The sequence below is a fragment of the Amaranthus tricolor genome, chromosome 1, assembly GCF_026212465.1.
Source record: "Amaranthus tricolor cultivar Red isolate AtriRed21 chromosome 1, ASM2621246v1, whole genome shotgun sequence".
NCBI lineage: Eukaryota > Viridiplantae > Streptophyta > Magnoliopsida > Caryophyllales > Amaranthaceae > Amaranthus > Amaranthus tricolor.
The window spans coordinates 14,686,411-14,710,608 of record NC_080047.1 but is presented as its reverse complement, the minus strand read 5'-3'; the positions used below and the strand labels follow the sequence as shown (position 1 = coordinate 14,710,608).

Genomic DNA, 24,198 nt, shown 5'->3' with positions numbered 1-24,198 from the left:
AATTATGCTCCAAAATACACAATCACCAAAAACATTACTAGTGACAACAAATTTTAAGCAAGGGTTCAAATTAAACATATTCCTGAAAATCAAATTTAGTCCTAAAAACAAAAATACACAGAAAGAGAATGAGTGAAGATTCTCATTGAAAATGTTGTTTTTGATTTATCATTTGGTAATGTTTCAGGATGGAGGAGTGAAGAATAAGATGGATGAAGAAGAATACAAGATTAAAAACATAATTTCACAACTTAACGTATAATCTAACGTTTTTTGGACGTTAATCTTACGGCAATTTAAATTTCAAAAGTACAATGCTATTTTGTGGAGCTTTTTTAAGATTTGCTACCATTGGCCTTTTGCAAAAGTTTATGCCTAACATGTAGAATATCCCATTATATTATTAGGTAATTGGGACCAAAACTCCAACATTTATAGCAAGTTGATTACCATTGGCTCATTGCTTTATTCAAAATTCGGACTACATTTTCTCACAAGTCACAACACATGCAAAAACAAATATTAGCTTAGCGGCTACTGCGTATAAGTACTTGGCAGTTGCAATGATTAATATATTATATTTATGACCAAAAAGATGGAAATTTTCATTGGTAATGCAGAAGCAAAATGTAAACTCTGCAGTGAAGTAAATACAAGAGATGATTGGTTTATTCTTCACTTCTTTCTCTATCTCCTGTATTTCCCGTCTTTCTTTTTTTACCTCGAGGTTAATATTCTCTTAAAGCACTTTTTCTAGCCATCATTTTATTAAAAAAATTAAGATTTGATAAATTAAATTCATAAATATGACTGGACCAAGCCGTTTAAAGAATTTCAAGTTCCTTTTGATGTCAACAATTGGTCCGGTCTTGAAAATTTCCAGACCTTATTTTAACTAGTTTAGATTACTTTTCGTGTCAAAGCATTCTATGTGCAACCCTAATTATAGCATTTTGTGTGGATTGTGTTGCATGATTGAAATTTCTTGTTGTCTCTACTTTAAGGTTAATGGCATCAACAAAAGGAAAGCAATTTTTTAGTCTCAAAACAGAATCCGTGCGGCTTATTTCCTTAAACCCATAATTAAACTATAGTCCAACAATGTAGTAACAGTCGCGATCGCGGTAACAGGACGGTGATGCGGTAATAGGAGTGATGCAGAGCTGAATGCACGTTAGCCCTGGAAACGTCCCAAAATTGGTTTTTTTTACACCTTTTCAACTAGGGAAATCTATGCGATGCTATGCAACCTTGTTTTAGCCCATAATTCAAATTGGCTTTGACTTTTTTTTTTAAGAAAATTGAATTCCTAACCTAGTGTAATGACCATAATGCAAAATATATGGTAAGCGGTGATGTGGTACCTAGAGTTATGTGGTTTTGGTAACACCTAATACTGGCCAAAGCATGAGATATTTCTAGTAACATCCTGAATCGTTGTCTCTTTACACCTTTACAATGCTCTTTTTTTGGAAAATCTTTACAATGCGGCCAATGCAATGCGATGCGATTCATGCAATGTTTTTGCTCTCAGGTAATGAAAACTTTCACAATGAGGCTCTGAGGAAAACATTGAAATGCATGTTTCATGTTTTTTGCGGAGTAGCGTTTCTATAGATCAATTTGTAAATTGGATTCAACTTCACTTTTTATGCTAAATAGATTGCTTGTGCTTTGATCTGAAGCTCAGTAATATTCTTTCATGGGCAATGTGAATTAGGGTGAGCTAGATAATGTTAAACCGCTATAATCCTTGAAGAATAATTTACTGTTCTCTGGTGTTTAAGGTTGAAAGTAATCGTGCTTTCTGGGAGGATAAAAGTTTGTTTGATTATCATTTGAAAATAAATTTATCCCTCTATCCCATTCATTTTATTTTTTTTGTTGTTGAGTTACCTAATTCACTCACATACTATTTGATTGTTGTCTTTTTTTCTTGCTTCTAGTGGGGTTTATTTATTTTCCATTTTTCGCAAAGAACTGGTGTTTAAAGGTCTTCAGTTATACTATTTTATAATTATAGAAATATATTTAATCAATCTGCGTGAAAAAGATAAACTTTTTAAGAAGTTGGGTTGTAGCGAAGTTGTCAAATACTTAAATGTGATTAAACATTTTCTGCAAAAAAAAACAGGGGGCTAATCTATACAGTTGATTGATGGTTTCTGGTATTATGAGGTGTAAACTATGAACTGAAATTTAGTTTATTATCGTCTTTTTCATGGATGATTTCACCAACGCCTTTTCCATTGTTCTTTAATTGAGAATAATGTTTCCGAATACGCATCTTTCTGAGTTCAGGAACAAAAGACCACTTAAAGGTGCAAGGTGAAATTCTTGAAGGTTTAGTTGCTCGTGTTGTAAGCCCAGAAAGTTCAAAATATTTGCAGGAGGTTTTGCTGGATTGTTCTCCTCCGCCAGCGGAAGGGGGTAAGCTGCTCTCAAGTCTAATTTGTGTGTGTGTGTGTGTGTGTGGGGTTAGCTTAGTTCTCCCTACATCCCAAAATTGTTGCTTGGTATTTCTTTCTTGGTTGTCCCAAAGTTGTTGCAACATTTTCTTCTAAAGAAAATTTTACTGCCTCCCAATCTAACTTTTTAAACTAACCTAACCAATTCAAAAGTATGTTGGCAGAGTTTGCAAATTCACATTCCTCAAATCATTTCCCTTCCCCATTTAAACCCATAAACTTAAACTAAAAAAACAAAGAAACTAAGATCTTCTGAATTCATTAATCAAACCTATTTAATCTGATCATTGTACTACATTATTACAATATCAAGTTTCTGAAGCAAACAAAACAGCAATTAATCATTGAAATACAAAAATCACCCAAAATTGAAACGTCACATCAATTTTGGGAAGGAGGGAGTATCATTTTTGGTTTCATTACTCCTGATAAGATCTTTTTCGTAAAATCTGCTTGTGTGTAAATCTCTAACCATGGTGCTGATGTGGTAATTACCTTTAATGGTCTTGTGTTTGTGATGGAATCATTCTTATTGTTCTGCAGTATGGTTTACTGATAATTTCATTGCTTGCTCCATTTTTATTGCTTTCTGTTTGCTGACATTTCAGTCTCTGTTGTCCTAATTGAATTGTGCTACCTTTATTTCATATCATATTAATTAGGATTTGGATTGGTGAATGGCAGTGGAACAGAATACAGTTTTCAATTAGGTTTTCCTCTGGTATTGTTTGCCTCAAAATCTAATCCGTGAAACTGAATAGCAAAGATGATGATAACCTTGTACTTGTACTTATGTCTAGATACGATGTGGGCATGTATCATTGTAGCTTGTTCTTGTACTTATGTCCTTTTCTACTTGCTTAATTATTAAATATGTATATTTTTGTTACACTTTCCTTCATTGTCATGGAAATAGGGAGTTTTCCTCATAAGTTTCTAATTTAAGCATTAATGACTATTGACTAATTTCAGCTCATCTGGACTTGGGACCAACATTGCGGGAAATTTGTGCTGCAAAAAGGACTGATGAGAAGCAGGTGATGTGGCTTATTCTATATGCATAACTTGGTAATTGTTCATTGTTCTTACCTGATGATTATTGGTTTTGGGAACTTTTACGCAGCAAATTAGAGCTCTTCTTGAAGAAGTTGGTTCCTCCTTTTGCCCCAATTTTGTAGATTGGTTGGGGAAAGAGGCAGGTGATTTTCATTCCAGGATTCCTGATAAATCAATACTTACAAAGTTTTTGCAAGCTCAGCCAGCTGACTATTCAACTAAAAAGCTGCAGGTATGGTGTACTGATTGTTATATTAGTTCAGTAGAGCCACTTTTTCTTAATTTTTTTATTTAAGTTAAATGTTATTGATATGTTACCATAGCTGTAGGTCTCTGATATTCCATGTTCTCATGCTTGCTTTGAGTTGTTGTGGATCGTGGTAACTTATTTCAATCTTGTAGGTACCACTTATTTCAATCTTGTAGGTATAGAGGTCCTCAATTTATCCTACTGGTGATTTACTTATTGGTGATTGTTGATTGCTTGTGATCTTGTGCACACTGCTTTTACATGCACTCATGGGATTTAACAAATTATTGTGTTTTTATTTGTAATTTGTGTTTTTTTCAATGATACAGTTTTGTAAAATTCAGTACTTTTTCTTGCTTTCACAAGGATAAATTTTATATTAAAACTTTGCCTTTACCATCCGGGGGGGCAAGATCACTACAGGGATGTGAAAAAACTACTATATGTCTATATGGAATGTTATTTTATCACAAAGGATCATAACAAAGGTGTTAGTAAAGTTAGATATGAAGAAGTTCCTTCCTAGTGAGTGTTTCAAGTACCTTGGCCCAATTTTTTACAATGGAGACATAGATCAAGTGAGTAAGATGTTATTTCAGGATATAGTTTGATTGGCTCAAATAGAGAGGTTAGATCAAAATATTATGCTACTTAGGTGTGCCACTAAGGTTAAAACATTGAAGGGGAAATTCTCATGGACTAGCATTAGACTAACAATATTAGGCATGCCACTAAATTAGTTAAAATTAATGCTTTACTTGGGAAATAGTTGTGGAGATTTCGTTTGAAGTTGGGCTCTCTTTGACATAAGATTATCAAAAGAAAATATGGTACTCGATGAGATGTGCTTTCTGGTACATCTTCTTGCCTTAGCAAATAGTGTGCCATCCAAAATTTTGCCTTGTATAAGTCTTAAAAGTAGGGAGGAAGTTAGATTTTGAGAGGATACTTGAGAGGCTCATAAACCTCTAAGATTCCTCTACTCTAGTATAATTTATCAACTAGACATACTTATGCTACCCTCATTTTACAATTCAAATGATAGAGAAAAACCCAACTCACACTTCTAGTGTGGTTTTTAACCTGTTTCATCGATTTAAAATGCAAATCTTAGCGATTTGAAACACGAACAAACCTCGGTTAGGGTTGGTCAAACCCAATAGAGATTCGCAGGGAAACTGAGTGAATCGTGTGACACTGGTTCTAATATCATGGAAGATAATAACCATATCTTTCTCTATTTTGTGGAGTAGATTATTTAGCGTTAGGGGATAGTTGTGTTGGATAGCGCCTTTGAAATCTAGAGATCTCCTTCGAATGAGATTCCTTGGTTTTGGAACTAACGGTCACCTTCAACTTCTTTGGAATAGTTTTTTTTTTGCCATTCTTTGGACACTTTGGATGAAAAGAAGTATGAGTTTTCAAGGATAGAGCTCTTTTATTAGACATAGTTTGGGAGAGAACCAAGTTTCTGGCATGTTTTGGGCTATGTCATGGGTCTTGGGCCCAAATTTTACCCTAATTTAAGGTCTGGGTCCTTCCTTTTTAGGACCTTATGGGTCCGAGCCAGATCTTGGTCTACTATGTTAGGGTCCGAGTCCAAGTTTTGTAGATCCATATCCGACCCTTGATCCTAATTTCATTACACTACTTAGTACTCGAGATTTTGTAGACTATGGAGGGGATGAATGCTAAGTTAGAACGATGGAGACAAGAGTTAGAGTCATGAGGTTTCAAATTAAGTCGGAGCAAGACAAAGTACATGGAGTGTAGTTTTAGCACAAACATGATAGTGAGAGGCACTATAAAGTTAGAAGAGAAAGAAATTTGCTTAAAGTGAATGCGTTAAATACCTTGAGTTTGTATTTCAGAGTAGTGGGAACATCCAACAAGATGTGACTCATAAAATTAAGTGTGGGTGGAAAAAATGGAGAGAAACTACTGGAATATGATTGACGTGTGCCTTTAAAGTTAAAGTGTGAGTTTTATCGAACAACCATTAGACCGGCGCTACTATATAGATCAGAATATTGGGCTTTTAGAAAGGATCATAGTAGAAAGATAGAAGAACCGAAATGCGAATGCTTTAATGGACGAGTAGACATACATTGAGGGACAGAATTACAAACGATTTTGCTCTAGATGATCTTTGTAGGAAATAGGAATGAACATAGAATCTTAATGTAATTTACTTATTTTCTTTAGGGATGCCTCATCCCTACTCTTGTATATTTTACTTTATTTAATAATAAATTATTTCAATAATGAGCTCTAGAATTGGCTCTAATTTCCCTTGGATATGAAGATATGGTTTTGAACTTTTAATAATTCTGGTCAGTGTAAAAATGCGGTAACAGTCGCAATCGGCCGATGTGATGCTATGCTACTTTGTTTTTACATCTGCTTCTTGTGAATATCTTGAGTTCAATATTAGTAATGTGCTTCCTTCATGAGTGAAATCATTGAGGCAAACCCATGGGAATTGTGAATCTCAATATCTCCTTGGTTCCTATGAAATTGTTGGAAGTAGGCTTCCAAGAACGGAGGAGATTGAATTCCCGTTTATGAAATGAAATTTTAATTTTATATTCTATTATTGGGGGGTTATATATTGATTTTAGGACAAGCTCCTTGATGAATACTGGGGTATTGAGCGAAAAGTTCAGCATAATCATCCCATGAAACTATACTCTTACAGTAAGAGGAATATATTTCGTATATATCTTTGGATTCCCACTCCCACCTATAACTGTCAAAACATAGGGATACCACGCGTCATTGAAAATTTATATTCTTTGGCTTAGAGTTTTTTCCTAAATTGATTGCTTTCTGTCCAACATATAGTAAGTTTTTGGTTACTACTTCTCTTATTTCCCTTGGGTTGTATTTCTGTCTGTTTCAGTATGCCCGTATGTATTAGTTTCTTCTCTATTTCCTCTTTGTCCTCATTTGTTCATTCCAACTGTCCTTTATTGTACCTTAGCATTTTCTGTTACTTCTATCAGGAAATGATTCGTGCGATGAAAGAAAAACGGCTCCCAGCTGCCTTCAAATGTTACTTTAATTTTCACAAGGCTGATACCATGACAAATGACAATTTATATTACAAAATGGTCATTCATGTCCACAGTGATTCTGCGTTTAGGAGATACCAGAAAGAAATGAGGTCTAAAATTTTCTCTTGAAAGGAATTCTATTATTTTGTTTTAGGTCACTTGCGTTGTATATAATGACAGAGAGCAATGTTTGTATCTTCAGGCACCATCCTGGTTTATGGCCATTATATAGAGGTAATTCATCTGTATGTTATGCAGTTGAAAATGTTGCAAGTGAACTTCTCTTATTAGGAAATTTATAGTGCTTTTATGTTTTTAGGTGATAACACCTATAAAAAATATACAGCCTGTAGAAAAACATCGAAGGAGTTCAAAGTACATATAATCATTTAATAATGAACCCCAATCTCCAAATCTTGGATGACCTATATGGAAGAGCCCTTATACTGTTATACAGCTATATGTGGTCGTCTGATACAAAATTTATCTGGCAATATTGGCGACAGGAGAGAGTAATCATTTTCTCCTAAAAAACATTGAGTTGGAATGTCAAATTTTTTGTTTCTGTAATTTTAAAACTCTATTTTGATGGCTAGCTTCTATTAGTAGCATGATTATAAGAAAGCAATAATAATGAAATTAATCAAATATGAGACAAACGAGCTAGGGTTTGATTGCTTTGGTAATAAGTACCAACTGCAATGATTTCCATTTGCTAAAGAAAGAAGAAACCTGTGATTACATGTGCATGAATTATGAAATGAGTATGTATAATATTTGTAAGAAACCTATTATCACTGATTCAATGAAATCAATGAATCCAGATCTTTTTTCTGCCGTATCATTTGATTTGTTAATAGTCCTTTTTTCATTGCAAAAGAATGCATGAAACATAGATGGTTAATCGCAGTTAAAACTCGTCTAATTTCTGCATTCAATCGTTTAATCAGAGAATGAAATATCTCTTTGGAGGCTCTTACAATAGAATGCTTTCAGGATTTTTTGTTGACGTAAATTTATACAAAGAAAGCAAGCAGAGAGCTGCAGACATTGGCAAAATCATGATTGACGCCAATAAAGACAAGGATAATGCATCTGGAGCAGATTCACTTGCTGATGAAGATGCCAACTTAATGGTTAAATTGAAATTTCTCACATACAAGGTAAATAGACGTCTGAATTGGTTACCTGTCTTTATTTCTTTTGCATGTGTGTGCACTTAGATGCATAGGATCATGCTGATATACTTTTATGCTTACAAGTAACATATTTGGCATTAAATTATATGTTCGTTTTCATGTTCTGTGTTTCAACAACCTTTGGTTCTGCTGTGTCAGTTGCTGGTGTTCATGTGCTTGACCTTTATCATTTCTCCTTTTGCAGTTACGAACTTTCCTGATACGAAATGGATTATCAATTCTATTTAAAGATGGTCCTGCGGCTTATAAGGCGTATTATTTGAGGTTAGCTACAACTATATCTGTAAGGGTAGAGGAAATAATGAAAAATAGTAAGCCATTGTGCTGCTCAGACATTTTTTCTAGAATTACAGTTCTTAACACTACTCTTCAAATGATTCTCATGGTACCTCGTGTAGATATAGGCCTTTGAGTAAGCAATGACAGACCTGAGTATAAGGTAAGGTGTACAAAACCTCAATAGTAAATAGAGAAAACTATTTCATATGTCATGAATCTTGTGAACTTGATTCGCCAGAAACTATCAAGGTTATAGTATTTATTCTCTTTCAGGAGGGGAATGATTTACTCTATATTGTTTAACAGAATATCTTTGTGTGACCAATATGCCAACAGGACTGATTCTTGCATTTGATGCAGTCATTCACTTGCTAGTCAGTCTCACAAAGAGATTACTTTTAGAGATCCGTAGATATAGGCATTTTTATTTCCAGAAAGGCGAGTTGTAATCGCTGAAATCAAGCTAATGTGTCATGCTCTAATTTTTTGAATTTGGTTAGAGCACTTGTAATCAAATAACAATAAGTATCACCAAGCATAGTTTTATCTTATTAGTTTAATAGCATGGGAGGTGTGGCTGTGAGTCTGACAATTCTGATTTACACTTGGATGCTTGCCCTTATGTTAAGATAACATGATTGTTCAGAATAAGCGAGGGTGAAACTCCCACTATCCTTCTATAGTTTTTGAATTTGTAATCCTTTTTTTATATCTGTATACTTTAATTTGTGGAATTTTTTTTTTCTTTTTTTTTTTTTTTGTTTCAATCTCCAATCCGTGCAGTCTAGTGTTTTTGCTTGTCTAGCATTGTTCAGTTTTTAATTTTCTCTACTATCTATTATCTCCTACTTTTCCTTGGTTTCTTTTTCTGGTTTTCCTTGGCTTGACCCTTTCTCATGTATCACGTGACTTTGGTTTTACTTTTTACTTCATGTTGTTGGACTTCTGGGTTGGTTCTCTTTTTCCTCCCAATCTTGTCTTTTGCTTTTTTAATGGTCTTGCACACTTTCTTTCGATAAAGCCATAGATACACTTTTTACAGTTTAGTTAGTTGGAGAATTGGTTTTGTTAGTTTCCTTATAGCAACATAAATCTTGTGCCGTGAATGTTGCTATCTCTGTTCCAGATTAGATGCAACATTTTTATTTGGGGATATCCCTATTCAAATGGAACAATTTTTTCTTCTCTTGAATTTTTCTCCAAATTGAGGCTTGCACCACCGACTCAGTTAAATTCTCTCTTCTTATAGGCTGCAGTGCGAAACCTCTATGGTGCAATTAAGTTAGGATCGAAGGAGTATTTCTCTTTTTCTGTTGCTGTAGTTTTTGTGTTGTCATACATATTTCTTGGTAAAGCAATTGACTAACTGGTATGTCTTTGGGTTATCCTTGATAGGACCTAACACCTCCACTGGTAGATTAGGAATGCTGGTAAACTTTGGTGATTTGAGAAGTTTGATACAGATAGTTGGCCTCGTTTACTGCTTTCTGTTTGTGTTATGTTCTTGTGTAGGAAGCTACTTGCTTCGTGTTTTGATTTTTCTTAATACTCTGAATGATTAAATATGTTGACCATGTATCTGTGTTACGACTTATGAGTATGGGTGGTCGATGAGTTTTCTCATCACTCAATATCCAAATAAGCTGGCTTAAGGAATTGTTTAGAGAAACGCTCTTTGAGATTGTGGTTTTTGGATGTTTGTATCGTATATATGCCGAACCGATCTTGTATGTTTTCTGATAAAGGATTGTAGTTTCTTATCATAATAAATAGCTGTGACATGCTGAACAAGTATAATGTTGGAATGTGCACTTTAAGCTTATAGGATATTTAATAATTTGTTCCTCTACAATAAAAATCATTCTGAAAACAAACATTATGCTCAGCATTATACAGAATAGACGCTTTTCTTGACGAAGAATTTTTGTTTTGCAGACAAATGAAAAACTGGGGCACCTCTGCAGCAAAGCAAAAGGAATTAAGCAAAATGCTAGATGAATGGTAGTGTAGCCTTTTTGATGTTGGATCCTTTCAAAATTGTTATCTTTTTTATTTGGCTGAACTTGATAGTAATTGGTTCTCTCTTTAAAGGGCTGTTTACATAAGACGGAAGTGTGGCCACAAACAGCTGAGATCTGATATTTACCTGAGTGAGGCTGAACCTTTCCTTGAACAATATGCCAAACGGAGTCCTGCAAATCAAGCACTCATAGGCACAGCTGGAAATTTGGTGAGGTCTGAAGATTTTATGGCTATTGTTGGAGCTGTCGATGAAGAGGGTGATCTTGAGAAAGTATGTGAGATGGATCCCCTTACATCATCTCCTAGCACCAAAGAAGCTGTGAGGAAAGAAGGCCTTATCGTGTTCTTCCCAGGTTTCTACCACTTTTCTTCGTAATTGATATGTTATGCTACACAATCAAGTTTACTCTTTTTTCCAGAGAAAATGTGGATTTCGAAAAAAAATTTCAGATCCAATACTACATAAATGGAGGGCATGGAGTCCTTGGATGATTTATGTTGAAAAACAACAGTTTATTTTCTTCATTTATAAACTTCCTTCCTTGCTGGAAAAGCATACTTGGCCCAATATTAATTTATTACATGATGTCATGACACTCTATATTAAAAATGTATTCCATAGTGAAATTTTCTATCACAACATACATGGATTTTTCCGGTGACTTAGACAACACTAGTTTCCATCATAGTTGGGGTTGAGACTTTGGCATTGTTATGTTCTTAACAAATGTTGTAAACTTACTTTTGCTGCATCTTGTTTCTTTCATATGTTAAAATGACACAGATCTTTTCCTTTGTAGTGTAATCTGTCTTTTTTGTAAATTTCAAATGTTATGAACTTGTCTTGTGGCATAACTTGTTTGATTTATAATTTGAGTGTGTGTGTGTGTGTGTGTGCGGGATGGGGAGGGGGAGAGATAACATAAAACTAAATTGAAGTTTATAATGCTTGTTTAGAAGGCAAGCATATTTTCTTCTTCTTGATACCTTGATCTTGGTGGAGCACTGTTCTTAGTTTGATAAGATGTACTCATTTTCTAAATGTGTTTTCTTGTCTGCCTTTTGTGTTGTTTTGTTTTTAAGTCACTATAATATAATACTGATGACAGATGTTGTTTTTCACAATCCTTGTCTTGCAGGAATACCAGGTTGTGCGAAGTCTGCACTTTGTCGGGAATTACTTAATGCTTCGAGTGCTTATGGAGATGGTCGTCTTGTCCAAAGTTTGATGGGTGATCTTACAAAAGGCATGATATTCTAAAATATAACTATATATTGCTTCTGATAGGGAAGAACTATATTGTTATCAAGCTTGATATTATTATGTCCGTTGTAGCTGTCCCATTTTATCATATTGATTTCAGACAAAATTAATTGACTTGTATAGGTGTTGAAAGAATAGTTGATACTGATATAATGTTTGTTTCTTCAAATCACAAGTTATGTGCCGGGTTTCGCATAACACTAAGCTCAAAATTCATCATACAACGGTCATTATGCAACGAAAAGGTCTTAGTTTTATTCTAAGTTACTACGCCAACAAATCCATTTCACCACCATGGTGGACAACCCTTAATGTCACCACTGTTCTTCCAAAACAACCTAGGAGTGAGAAAGACCTTTGAATCAAAACCGGAGAAACGGACCTTAGGGTTTCCCTACATTGGCAGACCGACAGAAAGATAGAGTGTGGTACTGGTGGCTAGTTGAGTACGAGGCTAGAGAAAGGGATATGGTGCATGATGGTGGTTGGTCGAAAAGAGAGAATGGTAGATTTAGTTGTTAAGTTAAAATTATTTTGATATTGTTATTCTTATTGAGAATGCTCATACATTTAATACTATACTGAATACTCCAGTATTAAAAGATAATATTGTAAATTTTATTTACCTATCAACTAAAAATAAATATATTTTTTTTGAAATATTTTGATATATTGTTCTTCTTGTATTGCAGGTCGATATTGGCAAAAAGTTGCAGAACAATGCAGAAGGAAGCCTGATTGCATCATGCTTGCAGATAAAAATGCACCAAATGAGGAAGTATGGAAGCAGGTAATTCATTTTCTATGCTTGCTGTCTATTACACATGTTGACATCTGTTCATTATGTAATGATTGGGTCGATATGTGTTTGGATTTCCATAATTAGAACTTACGGCCCGTTTTGTTGATGGTAATGAAGTAATGGGAATGAAATGTTGTAATGGCAATAGTAATGAAGGAATGGATATGAGAATTGGTAATGAAGATTCTTTTTTTTGGTGTGCATGACTAAAGAATGGTAATGGAAGATAATATTCCATTGATTGTATTTGGTTGTTAGTAATAAAAAATGGTAATGATTCTTAGTTTCATTATTGTATATTTGTATCTAAAAGCATTATTGTATCTAAATTATTCTATCTAATGATTCTTTTTTTAATAATAATATTTTTTTGGATAATTACATACATTACCTTTTTTTCTTCATTATTTTTTTTCTTCAGCTCGAAACAACATTACCTTATTTTATTACCACAGTAATACTTCATTACCATTACAGCCTAATACCAGGTTGTTTGGTGGTAATAAAAATGGTCCTTTTTGGTAATTTCATTACCTTATTTTATTACCATCCATTACCATTAAAGGCATCCAATCAACCAAATATTTTATTACTTAATTTTATTACCATTACCGCCCTCTAATACCATGTACCAAACGGGCCATTAGGAGTCTTCTTTGGTCATATATTTGGAGTGAGATGGAACATCTAGCTTTTTGTTGGATCTGTGTTGATATCACTTGTAAATTTCTCCATAATAAATGCTCTTTGATGAACTGCAAGACTGGTTATTGTAAGAAATTTGTTTTATTATATAGAAACAGAAGTAGATAAATAGAAATCTAAGCTAAGTACTTGCTTTCTGTTCCAAACAAGTTGTCTTATAATCTTTGAAAAACTCCTAATATTGTGACATGGTGTGAAGAATCTGACCAGTGATTTGTTAAAGGTGTTCAATTTATTTGGTCTTTTAAATTTAACGCATGATCAGATTAATAAAGGATTCACATTGTTTACTCAATTTTCTTGTTTATGATGTTTTCTCTCATGTTGCAGATTGAAGACATGTCTCGATCTAATAGGGCATTGGCTGTTCCAGTTGTACCTGATTCTGAAGGTCATTTAACTTGATTGAAACATTACTGATTGGCACTGATTTTTATTGATTGAAACTGGTTTTTGTTGATTGAAACTGTTTTTTCTGATTTCAACTTATTTTTACTGGTTGTAAATGATTTTACTGATTGTAATTGATTTTTACTGATTGTAAATGATTTTACTGATTGTAATTGATTTTAACTGATTTCTAGAACTTGTTGAACTAGGTATCATAGCTAGGTTAGAATTGCCTTTCTTTTCTGCTTTCTTTTTTTTTTTGATTTTTTTATACAAATATAACCATTAAAATCTTTAAATTTTCCTTATATAAGTTATTTACTTTTTGTGTATTTATGGAAGACTATGGCCAGTGGTAGACTTGTTAAAATGGTTGATCTAGTCAATATTGGAGTATCAGGTCACGTCTAACCCAAATGTGTCTAGAATTTTTATTATTACTCCTACTTTATTCTTATCTCTATAAAATATCAAAAAAAGACACCATATAACTATTTTTGTGAAATGTTTGAAAATTAATTCTAATATTAACGGGCCAATAAGGATTTTTCAATTCTTAATGGTGGAAAATTGACAATAAAACATAAAAATTGACGGAAAAATAGTAGATCTTAACTCAAAAATGTTGATGTGTAATTCAAAAGTTTAAGAAATTTTGTATAAACGTTTCGGTCCAATTGGTTTAGTCTGTTTGGGTTTTTGGTCTGATTATAAACTGACAGGTAGAAATAGCAGGCTAGGCATACTGGGAGATGTACTTGACACCTCAGCATCTGAGGTCGTGATGTATTTTACAGGATGTGAATGTTTGCTGTAGCTTCTATATTTACGTTATCATGATTTTGCAGCTCATGCACCTGCATGGCTCATGATTTCCTAATATCTTCAGATTTCTATACTCAAGGGACAGGATAGAAGCAATGTTAATGTTTAATATTGGAATGACATGTTCTATAATTTCTATGTGTTCCTTTCAAGTTGCTACCATGCTGTTTTGCAATTTTTCATGATTCATGTAATCCCTCTTTAGATACCTATTTTACAGCTTAGAGGTAAAATTCTTATTTTCCTTTTTCGCTTTCTTGCTGTGCAGGCACAGATTCAAATCCATTTTCTTTGGATGCATTATCGGTATTTATGCTTCGGGTGCTTCAACGTGTGAATCACCCAGTAATGCATCGCCTTCAATGTTGTTAGTATGAGATTGTCATAGCATTTTACCTGATTCTTGTGCTTATTTCTTCTTGTTATTGTTCTTTGCTAGGGTAATCTCGACAAGTCATCTCCTAATGCAGGTTATGTGCTGCTTATGTTTTACCATCTTTATGAAGGCAAGGTATATTTCTTGTCTTAACTAGATTGTCAATGTCATTTTCTCCGTTTTCTTCCCACACTTACCGCAAAATTCTGTATTCTGCAAAGTAGGAGTAATTCAGAGTTTTCAAGTCATGCTATTTTGGTCCTTTGGTTTGTTTGAGTTAATATTTTTGCTCCTTTTGTTATTCTCTCCCTAGAGCCGCAAAGAATTTGAAGCCGAATTAATTGAACGCTTTGATTCGTTGGTGAAGATGCCTTTGCTCAAAGCTGAAAGGTCAGTATATCTCCCTAGTCCAGTAATTTGTTTTTTTCTTATCTTCTGATATCCCGTCATGGAAAATAACCATCGTCGCAAATGCGTTTGCGGAAACGGTTGCGGTTTTGCTGAAAACAGCTATAACGGAGTAATAACGCACTGTGGTGATGCGGTGTGAATTCTTTAAGGAAAAATTACATAAGGGTAGTCTTGAACTTATAATTGAATTTTTGTTGTTGAACTACTGTTATTATGCAAAATTATGCCCATAGCTATTATAATTGTATTATATGAGGTACTTTTAGTGGATAATAATTCAGTAGTTAATTATTTTGTTTGACTACTAAAATTATGTGTAACTTTAATTTAAGTGATCTTAAATAATCAAAGTTAAATGAGTATTCATGAAATTTTTATAGGGAGATAAATAACGTTGTAACGGTGAATTGTTGTTGTGACGATGAAATAACATGTGTTACATGTTACGTAACGGTCAATGCAGCATTTTGACCGTGAAAAATCATGCACCATTATGGGTTTAACTCAAACATGTTACATAACGGGGGTCACATACTTTAACGGTGGAGTTTTTATTCCATGATTCTTGATGACTCAAAAATGACTTAATGACCTCTTTTTATGCATTATTTCTTTTTCTCTGGATAAAGGTCTTTCTAATTCTAAATTGTACTTGGAAAAATTTCCATTGCATATTCCTCATCTGCTAAGGCATAAATGAGAATGCTGATCATCAAGTTTGTAACCATCATTAATGAGCATATGGCTTTTGTTGTGCAACTAGATGTATAGCGGAAAGGGGTGGCTAAAAGTCTTTTTTATTATATGTGTTAACTGTCATTGTTTGTATGTGTTTAAAAATGAGAGGTAAAATTTTAATCTGTAAATCAAGATGATTAGAGATAGACTAGAAGGGCATTTGTATCAAACTCAAAAAGTTGAGCTGTTTTAATTTTTAGAAAAATGCAGTGAATATTATAAATTAATTGGTTTATCTCTTGTGTGAAATGCCGCATCTATTCTTTAAGGAAATAAATGTAACAATTAATTTACTATACAAATCTAGATCTGCTTAACTCAAGAAAATAGAAGTTTTTTTTTTTTTTTTTGTAAATTTCATCTATTATTAGTCAAACTCAATAGCAAGAAATACTTGAGTTTCCACACTACTACCGCAGAACTAGGAAACCATGTATAGTCAACAAGCTTCTAGAGTATCTTCTAATCAATGATAATCCTAGGTAGTGTTTTTTAGGCCTGACCTCTCCATTCTTTTTAGAAATTTAATTTTAGAATTTATGTGCAATCATATTCACGTATAACATACAAGGCACAAACTCATGAGCACATTCTTATTCACACTTGAACAAAATAGTTGGATTTGTTAAAATTAGACTGGAGCAAGGAGAATCAATCCCCTTAGGGATTGTTCTGTTTGCTTTCTAATATGGTGCGAGTTATTGCAACTTCTAAAGGTACGATAATATGAACACTTTACTTTTCTTTATTTATTGAACAGGGCATCTCTTCCTGATGCTGTGAAAGCTGTGCTGGAGGAAGGGATCAACCTATACAGGCTACATACGATGCGTCATGGAAGGTTAGTGTTTCATGTGGTTAGTACAGTCAAGTTGGTCACTTTTGAGGGTTTTGATTTTTCAAGTATAAGCTGACTAATCAGTAATGTATTTGTGTGATTATATTTAACTTAAAAGAGTGAAAGAATTTTAAAGTCCTGACAGCTTCCTTTCATAACTAATTAAATGCTTCCTTTCATCTTGTGAGGGAAGTGAACCTCTTGTTCCTCACTTTGTTTTCCTTAGTTTATACTACGTGACAAGCCCTATTATTTTCTCATTTTTTCAGTTGAGATGACCTAATTCTTACACATAATTCCAATGCAGAATGGAATCATCTAAAGGGTCTTTTGCAAAAGAGTGGTCTGTTTGGGAGAAGCATTTGCGAGAAACTTTATTGAGAAACTCTGAGTTGCTAAACTCTATTCAGGTAATCTTTTGTACTTGTTGCTTATTCACTAGTCATACCCCACTTCTTCGAGTTCTTACCATTCCAGGGCTGCCTTCTCTATAGAACAGCCTTCTACTTAAGTTTGACTGCCCATCTAGCTAATGAGTAGTCATCTTAAGGCAAATTCTACAAACCTTTTAACCTGATATAGGATGTGATTAGGACATAATTTATTGTTTTATCAAATCTATTAGTGTCAATTATGGGTGGGAGATACTGAAGCGTTGTGGAAATTATCTTTACAGTATAATGAAGTTTTTTTGAACTACTTGTCACTAAGTAGGAAAATAAAATGAACATCAGTTATAGTTATGAGTGTTCTGATTATTGGCATGACGGAGGAAACAGTTTGTTCTCAAATCTTGAGTTGAAAAAAGGGGGTATATAGAAAAGATGGAATATGTAGAGAAATAGTTTTTCATTTGTTAGGACTTATTTTGATATTTTTATTTGGTCATTGATCCTTCTTAAATCCGTTGATTCCTTTTTTCGAAACTCCTAAAACAAGACTATTATCGGAAATATATTGTTTTGCACACTGCACCTTCTCTTCTTCAATTGGTGTGAAGAAGAAGCTTAAGTATGATTTTTTCAAAGATTGAAAAACTTTTAGCTCTGCCTGTGTTCAAAACATTCGAATAAGTTTCAGTTAATTTATCTGGGAAATTCACATATATATCTAATAAGATGAAATTCGAAATCATTCGGAACATTATCGCTCTATTTGAAATCATTCGAATAAGTTTTGCACACTGCACTCTTTTGTTTGCCTCCGATGTTTGTGAGAAATTCGAAATCACTCGGAACATTATTTCTCTATTTGAACACATTTTAGAATTGAAGATTAACCTTACAAAATCGAGCATTACGGGCATGAATGTGGAGAGTGATAAGCTGTTTGGTCAGGTGCCAGAATGCACATGCCTATTTCATATCTAGGTTTACCTCTAGGCATTAACCCAATGAATAAATCCTTCTGTTCCCGGTCCTGGAAAAGATTTCTAGGAGATAAGACTGGTGGAATAAGGCCGCCTTCAATTTAAGAGGGAGAATCTCAATCATCGAATCCTAATTAACGCTCCCTTATACTTCCTTTCACTATTCAAGGCTTCTTCCCATGTCATAAAATCAATTGAGAAAATGATATAGGACTTCTATGGGCAAGAGTTTGAGATACAAAAAAAGATCATTTGGTTGGATGGGATAAGGTGAAACTTCCTAGGGACAATGGTGGGCTAGGAGTTGGGGAATTGGAGGCCAAAGATAATGCCTTGGAAAATAATTGTAAAGATTTCCTTTGGATCCCAATTTGCTTTGGCATAAAGTCAAAATACGGTGCTCATGGTTCAGATAGGATGTGCTTGCTTGTCCCTCTTCTTCTTGAATCTTGTCTTAGCCCATGGAAGGCCATTTCTCATGTACATTCTAAATTTTTACCTCATACAAACCTTTAAGTAGGGAGGGGGATAAGGTTAGATTCTAGGAGGATAGTTGGGTTGCTCTTCAACTTCTTAAAGTTCTCTTTCTAGGATTACTTTTTTATATTAATGAAACAAAAAAAAAAAACAATTGGGATGAGAGATCCCAAAAATACCAAACACAAGTTACTACAAGACACTTCAATCAATTCTACATAAATTATTATAAGAATAATGTTCAAAAAGGCCATTAGCTTTAACCCATGAAGTGGTTTGTTCCAAATGATATCCAAAAGTACAAATTGTTCACAAAGAGTTATGTTTCTTTCTAACCGAATCGACTATAAGATTGCAAAACTTCCACACGTCCATAAAAGCTTAAGGTCTTCCTTATACCCTAACCATGATCAAAGGTATTAAGAAAGTCGTCTATGTTTCTCAGAATGATCCACAACTCACCTCCAAATTTAAAAAGCCTAGCCCTTAAGTCTCGTGCAAAATTGCAGTGTTAGAAAAGTGATTAATATCCTTTGTCACCTTCATACACATAATACACCTATTCGGACTCATTGCTTATTTGTTTTTTTTTTTTTTTTTTTTTTTGAAGATTCTCCTTAGTATTTAACTGAAAAAGTCCATATCACGTGGTCTTTCTCCTTTAGAACCCTCTTGAAATAATTTGTTATTGAGCTTTTCTCCATTTTAGAAAGCTTTCGCCCTTAGACCCAAATTTTAGGATTTGTAATACTAACACTTGAGTTTCTCTAGTGCATCTCCTAGATTTTAGGATTTGTAATCCTGACACTTAAGTTACTCTTGCACATCTTATTATCATGCTTCATCTCAACCTCTTCATAATCGCCTCACTTTCCTCTAGCCAATAAGATGACCATTACAAGAAGAAAAGAAAATACGAAGAAAAAAATAAAGAGAATTAGGGTGGATGAGATTGTTTAATGGCAAGAGAGAGTTTTGAGATAAAACTTTAGAAAAATGGAGATTTCCTTCAAATAAGATTTTTTGGTCTCAGTACTAAGGGTCACCTAAAAATTTTTTGTAGACATAAAGCCTCAGCTAATTTGTTCCTAGTTTTTTCTCTTGATGATCTTTGTAGACATAAATGGAGAATCTCAATGTAATTTTCTTGTTCTTTTATGAGGTGCCTTATCCTTATCCTTGTGCATTGTTCTTCAATTATTAATAGTTTTTCCTTGGCAAAAAAAAAAGTAACCCCTTTAAGCTTCAATTGAAACAAATTAGCTCTGAATGTTTTACGCCTGTGCAAGATCTCTTACTCGCCTATTTCTAGCCAAATCAAACAAAAAAAAAAAAGGAAAATTGATGTTGCAGGAGAAACGTTTTATTAAGAAAAGAAAGAACTACAAAATACATATATCTTATCTTATAGATTTAGAATACTCTTAATTAAGCAAGGTTTCTTTCTGATTACAAGTATATGTCTTTGATTAATACTTCTCTATTTTAATTCTTTGTATTTGTTGAGGTTGCTCCAAATATATAAAAATAAAATTAGTCAATTGAAGTTTGCTTTGTTAGTTATTGCCTTATTGGAGTTAATGGGATAACGGGTTATTAGTGGTTAGTTTCCTTATATTTAGGTAGTGTTGGTGATTTATCTTCATTATTTAAATCCAACTGTTATATATTGCTTTGTATGAAAAGATTATTATATTATTGTCATTCTTGGCTTTTTTTATTTTATTCATTAACTTACCAACAAATTGGTTCTCGAGCTTCCAGGTATTTGTAACGAGAGTATATTTGGTGACATGTGATATGCACGTGACTGTTTAATCAGTTAGTTGAGTCAATTACAACAATATATATATATATATATATATATATATATATATATATATATATATATATATATATATATATATATATATAAGATTGAATAATCAGAAGTAACTCACCCTCTCTCTCTAAACTCCCCTCTTCTTTCCGAACTTTCTTCTTGATTCCTTTCCCCTTCTATTCTTGATTCCTCCCTTCCCTGTTCCCTTGATTTCATCATTCAAGAAACACAATCAGTAGGTTGCGCTTCCTAGTTCCTACTGCTTCCATGGTATCAGAGCTGGACTAGGAGTGGGTGGTCAGCAGAGTGGGTGGCTTGCGGAGTGGGTAGCATGGAAGAGCCAACCGTGACCCAACGTAACCGTGACCCATCGAGGACGTTGGCCTTATGGGGGTTGATTGTTATGGTCCATTGCAAGGTATGAGACTTGTCCCACATCATTTGTAAAATGCAATTGGTGTGGGGTTTATAGGAAAATGGGCTCTCTCACCTAATAGATTAGTCTTTTGGGTGAGCTCTCCTGTTTGTCCTATAACAGTATTCCATCTATTAGAAAATGAATAAGGAGTAGAAGAAGAAGAAAAAAGAAGACTTGAGTTTTTAATTGAGTTTGCTAAGTCAAAAAATCAAAAATTGCAATACGTAGTAATTATTTATGAATTATGAGGTATTCATGGTTTTGAAAGATTGGAATTTTTGAGTCCCATGAAAAAAGAATCAGAAATTAGTTTTGGTGAGATTTTAGTCTTCACAGGTGTAGAAGTCATGATTAGCATAAAAATGAAATCTAATAGTTGTAAGCGTAAAAAAAGTGACATAATCTATATGCCTGAGAAATGCACCGTGGAAAAGTGGACCGAAGTTGTTTCATCAAGTTTCTAGAATAGCAGTGGCCATATTATCATTGCATAATAGTAGTTCAACAACAAAAATGCAATTATAAGTTCAAAACATCCATTATGTGATTTTTTTTTCAAAAAATTTACACCGCATCGGCTGCAATTCACGTTATTACTCCGCTATAGCCCCGCAACATTGCCACCGTTTCCGCAAACGTATTTGCCACCGCGGTTTTTTTTCTGTGTTTCCATAGTGGATACCTGAAGTTTGGCCTAATAACTGTATCGTCTGTTAGTTTAATTCTGTTCTAACAAGTTGGAGAACACGATCTTTACTGGTTTTGTGCATCATGAGGATGGTTGTAAATAGAAGTTATTTTGATGTGTGCAAGAGTAAAATTAAAGTGATGTATCCTTCAAAAATTTTGGGGAATATCTAATTTTAATGTCTCTGACACATGCCTAGGGTTATCAAACATGAGAGCATGAGGAATCCTATTATACACATTGCGTGTGATGTCATTCTGTATTAGTTTGGATGACTGCTTTTAACTACGCCATTGGCATTTGACTCTTGCTTTATGAATCTACTTTGCTAGTCCTTTTCAATGTGCTGCAATCGCTTCTTGTTTTTCTTATTTCAAATGGGTCTTTTCTATGCTTAATGAAAAAGGTATTCGGGTTTACGTAAAAAAAAAAAGTGGCAATAAATTTTTTCTGCATTTTACAGGTTCCGTTTGAGAATGCGGTAAAGAGTGTGATGGAGCAACTGAAAAAAGTAGCAGAAGGTGATTATGTACCCACTAGCACCGAAAAGAGGCAGCTTGGAGCAATTGTTTATGCTGGTGTAAGTTTGCCCATTTCTGAAATCCATGGTCTCCTTAATGATGTAAGTGATCCTGGACCCTCCAAAATTTTTGTTTTTTCATAGTGACTATCAAAATGAAGAATCAGATGAATGCAGTACTAGCTAATATCTGTTCCTTTAAATTGTTACACGTATCCTTATCAATATTTTATTTCTTAGAACTATCAGGCCCTTCTGCTTTCGGAATGAGCCCTTTAATTAGCACTGAGAACTCAATTCAGAAACGCACTGGTTCAATATATTTCTCAAGAAATCGAACTCTTCATGATCACATTTTTTCTTATCTTATTAGTTAATCTCAACCAACCCTCTTTTCTCTCTAGTAACTGAGATCTTTTGTTTCAACTTTTTTCCCTTTCATGGTTGGAATGATGGAATTTTCAAACCCTTCTTTTCTTTCCGATCTCTGTGTAGATGAGTGTAATGGGCTGTGCTCATTTAGTTGTAGGCCTGTGAAACTGTTAAATTTTGGTGATAAAACATTTTCCTGCCATTCACTTATGCTGAGACTTCTTTTCTATTATGAATTTGCTTTGTTGTGTTTCTACTTTATATAGAACTAATATTAAATGGAAGCTGTGCACAGAACCCCTTAGTTAATTAAAAGATTTATCTATATCATTCAATTTTCTCCTGTCTAACAGATTGCTGTGCACAATTCCCAAGTTGGAGCTTTCTTCAATGACAAGAACTTGTCCGACACCCTCAAGAAGGCTCACGTCACTCTGGCTCACAAGAGAAGCCATGGTGTCATAGCAGTGGCTAACTATGCTCAATTTGTTAGTCGCATGGTTGATGTTGAGTTGACTGCTTTGTTGATGTCTGATAATTTGGCTGCGATGGAGACACGCCTTGGCTCAGTGGATGGTGAAAAGATTGATTGCTTAAATGAATGGCCTCACGTAACTTTGTGGACAGCATCAGGTGTTGCTGCCAAAAAAGCAAGTACTTTGCCTCTGTTAGTGTCACAGGGGAAGGCTACTCGCATTGAATTTGATCCACCTGTTGTTATAACGGGTGAAGTGCAGTTTTTTTAGGTTATTATCCTCTGTACATTTTGGTTAGAAACAACGATGTGCTTTAAATTTTTGTTCTTTGAATTTATCTGTGAATATGCGGCTTACAAATCTACTAAATGTTGGGACTAGATGAAATTTTTGTAGGGCTGTAAATTTAGTACTTATTAGAATTGAGAAATAGAAACAGGCTAGATAGATCACTTAAAGACCCTTATAACATAAGCCTTTATGTCACTTTGAAACTCTTTTTTTTCTTCACCGAGCTTAATAATGATATTCGAAGATTTCTTTTTATTCATTGAGCTTGATAATGATATTCTTATGTTATTTTGTGCCTCTCGGATCCACCCACCAAAAGTAACTGCAATCTTATGCTTCATCATTGTAGAATGAACATGCCACAAAATGACTATCTGAATCAAATTGATTCAAATCCAATGATATCAAAGATGTGTCGACCAAATAACAAATAAATAACATTAGATCGAATAATTTAATACATTTACATTTGAATATGCAAAATAAAGAACTAATTCATAGATATAGGAGTTGAAGTTATATACCTCAACTTAGCTTTTGATGATCGACTCATTTTTTCAAATTTTCTGAAAAATATTGGAACTTGATAATTTGCTGTAAAGGCTATTTGGCATGACTTGACCTAACTTACGGGAATAAATATGACTCTTTTTTTCCATCCCATTCAATATTATGATATTGTCTCTCTTTTATGCTAGTTAAAATTGGAACGAACAATTTTGACTAATTTTTTTGTTCGCTGTTAATAACTGCGAACATATCTAACCTTAGGCTTGAACATGAAGATGCTTATTTTTGGAATTAAGTTTACCCAAAATTTTTTTTTTGTTTTTTTGTTAAAATTATCTTTTTGTTTCAAATTTTCAAAAAAGTCCACTACAGAAGTACAGTTGCTCAAACCCAACATGGCCCACATATATGATCCAATTTCGTAGTGCCAATTTTTTCCTTGAACACGTTTAGTTTAAGTCGTCTTTAGTAAATTTAATTGGACTGATTGAAAAAGGGTTAGAGAAAGTTTTATTGGGAAAGTCTAAGAAATCTTTAAGAATGTACATGAAGGAATTTGAAGAATTAGATTTGAAG

General features: G+C 33.8%; 1 protein-coding gene across 1 annotated transcript in view; it reads left to right on the top strand.

Moving 5' to 3' along the window:
- Window positions 1–23,734, top strand: part of LOC130805285 (tRNA ligase 1) — a 43,168-nt gene extending 19,434 nt beyond the window's left edge. Inside the window, exons 9-27 of the mRNA XM_057669984.1 lie at window positions 2,302–2,430; window positions 3,441–3,505; window positions 3,592–3,756; window positions 6,780–6,940; window positions 7,033–7,064; window positions 7,827–7,993; window positions 8,214–8,293; window positions 10,244–10,309; window positions 10,400–10,683; window positions 11,470–11,577; window positions 12,287–12,384; window positions 13,432–13,492; window positions 14,585–14,661; window positions 14,756–14,827; window positions 15,006–15,082; window positions 16,602–16,682; window positions 16,987–17,089; window positions 21,917–22,075; window positions 22,699–23,734. Of these exons, the coding sequence (XP_057525967.1) occupies window positions 2,302–2,430; window positions 3,441–3,505; window positions 3,592–3,756; window positions 6,780–6,940; window positions 7,033–7,064; window positions 7,827–7,993; window positions 8,214–8,293; window positions 10,244–10,309; window positions 10,400–10,683; window positions 11,470–11,577; window positions 12,287–12,384; window positions 13,432–13,492; window positions 14,585–14,661; window positions 14,756–14,827; window positions 15,006–15,082; window positions 16,602–16,682; window positions 16,987–17,089; window positions 21,917–22,075; window positions 22,699–23,091 (2,378 nt within the window). The 3' untranslated portion in view covers window positions 23,092–23,734. The remainder of the gene's footprint in view (window positions 1–2,301; window positions 2,431–3,440; window positions 3,506–3,591; window positions 3,757–6,779; window positions 6,941–7,032; window positions 7,065–7,826; window positions 7,994–8,213; window positions 8,294–10,243; window positions 10,310–10,399; window positions 10,684–11,469; window positions 11,578–12,286; window positions 12,385–13,431; window positions 13,493–14,584; window positions 14,662–14,755; window positions 14,828–15,005; window positions 15,083–16,601; window positions 16,683–16,986; window positions 17,090–21,916; window positions 22,076–22,698) is intronic.
- Window positions 23,735–24,198: the final 464 nt, after the last annotated feature.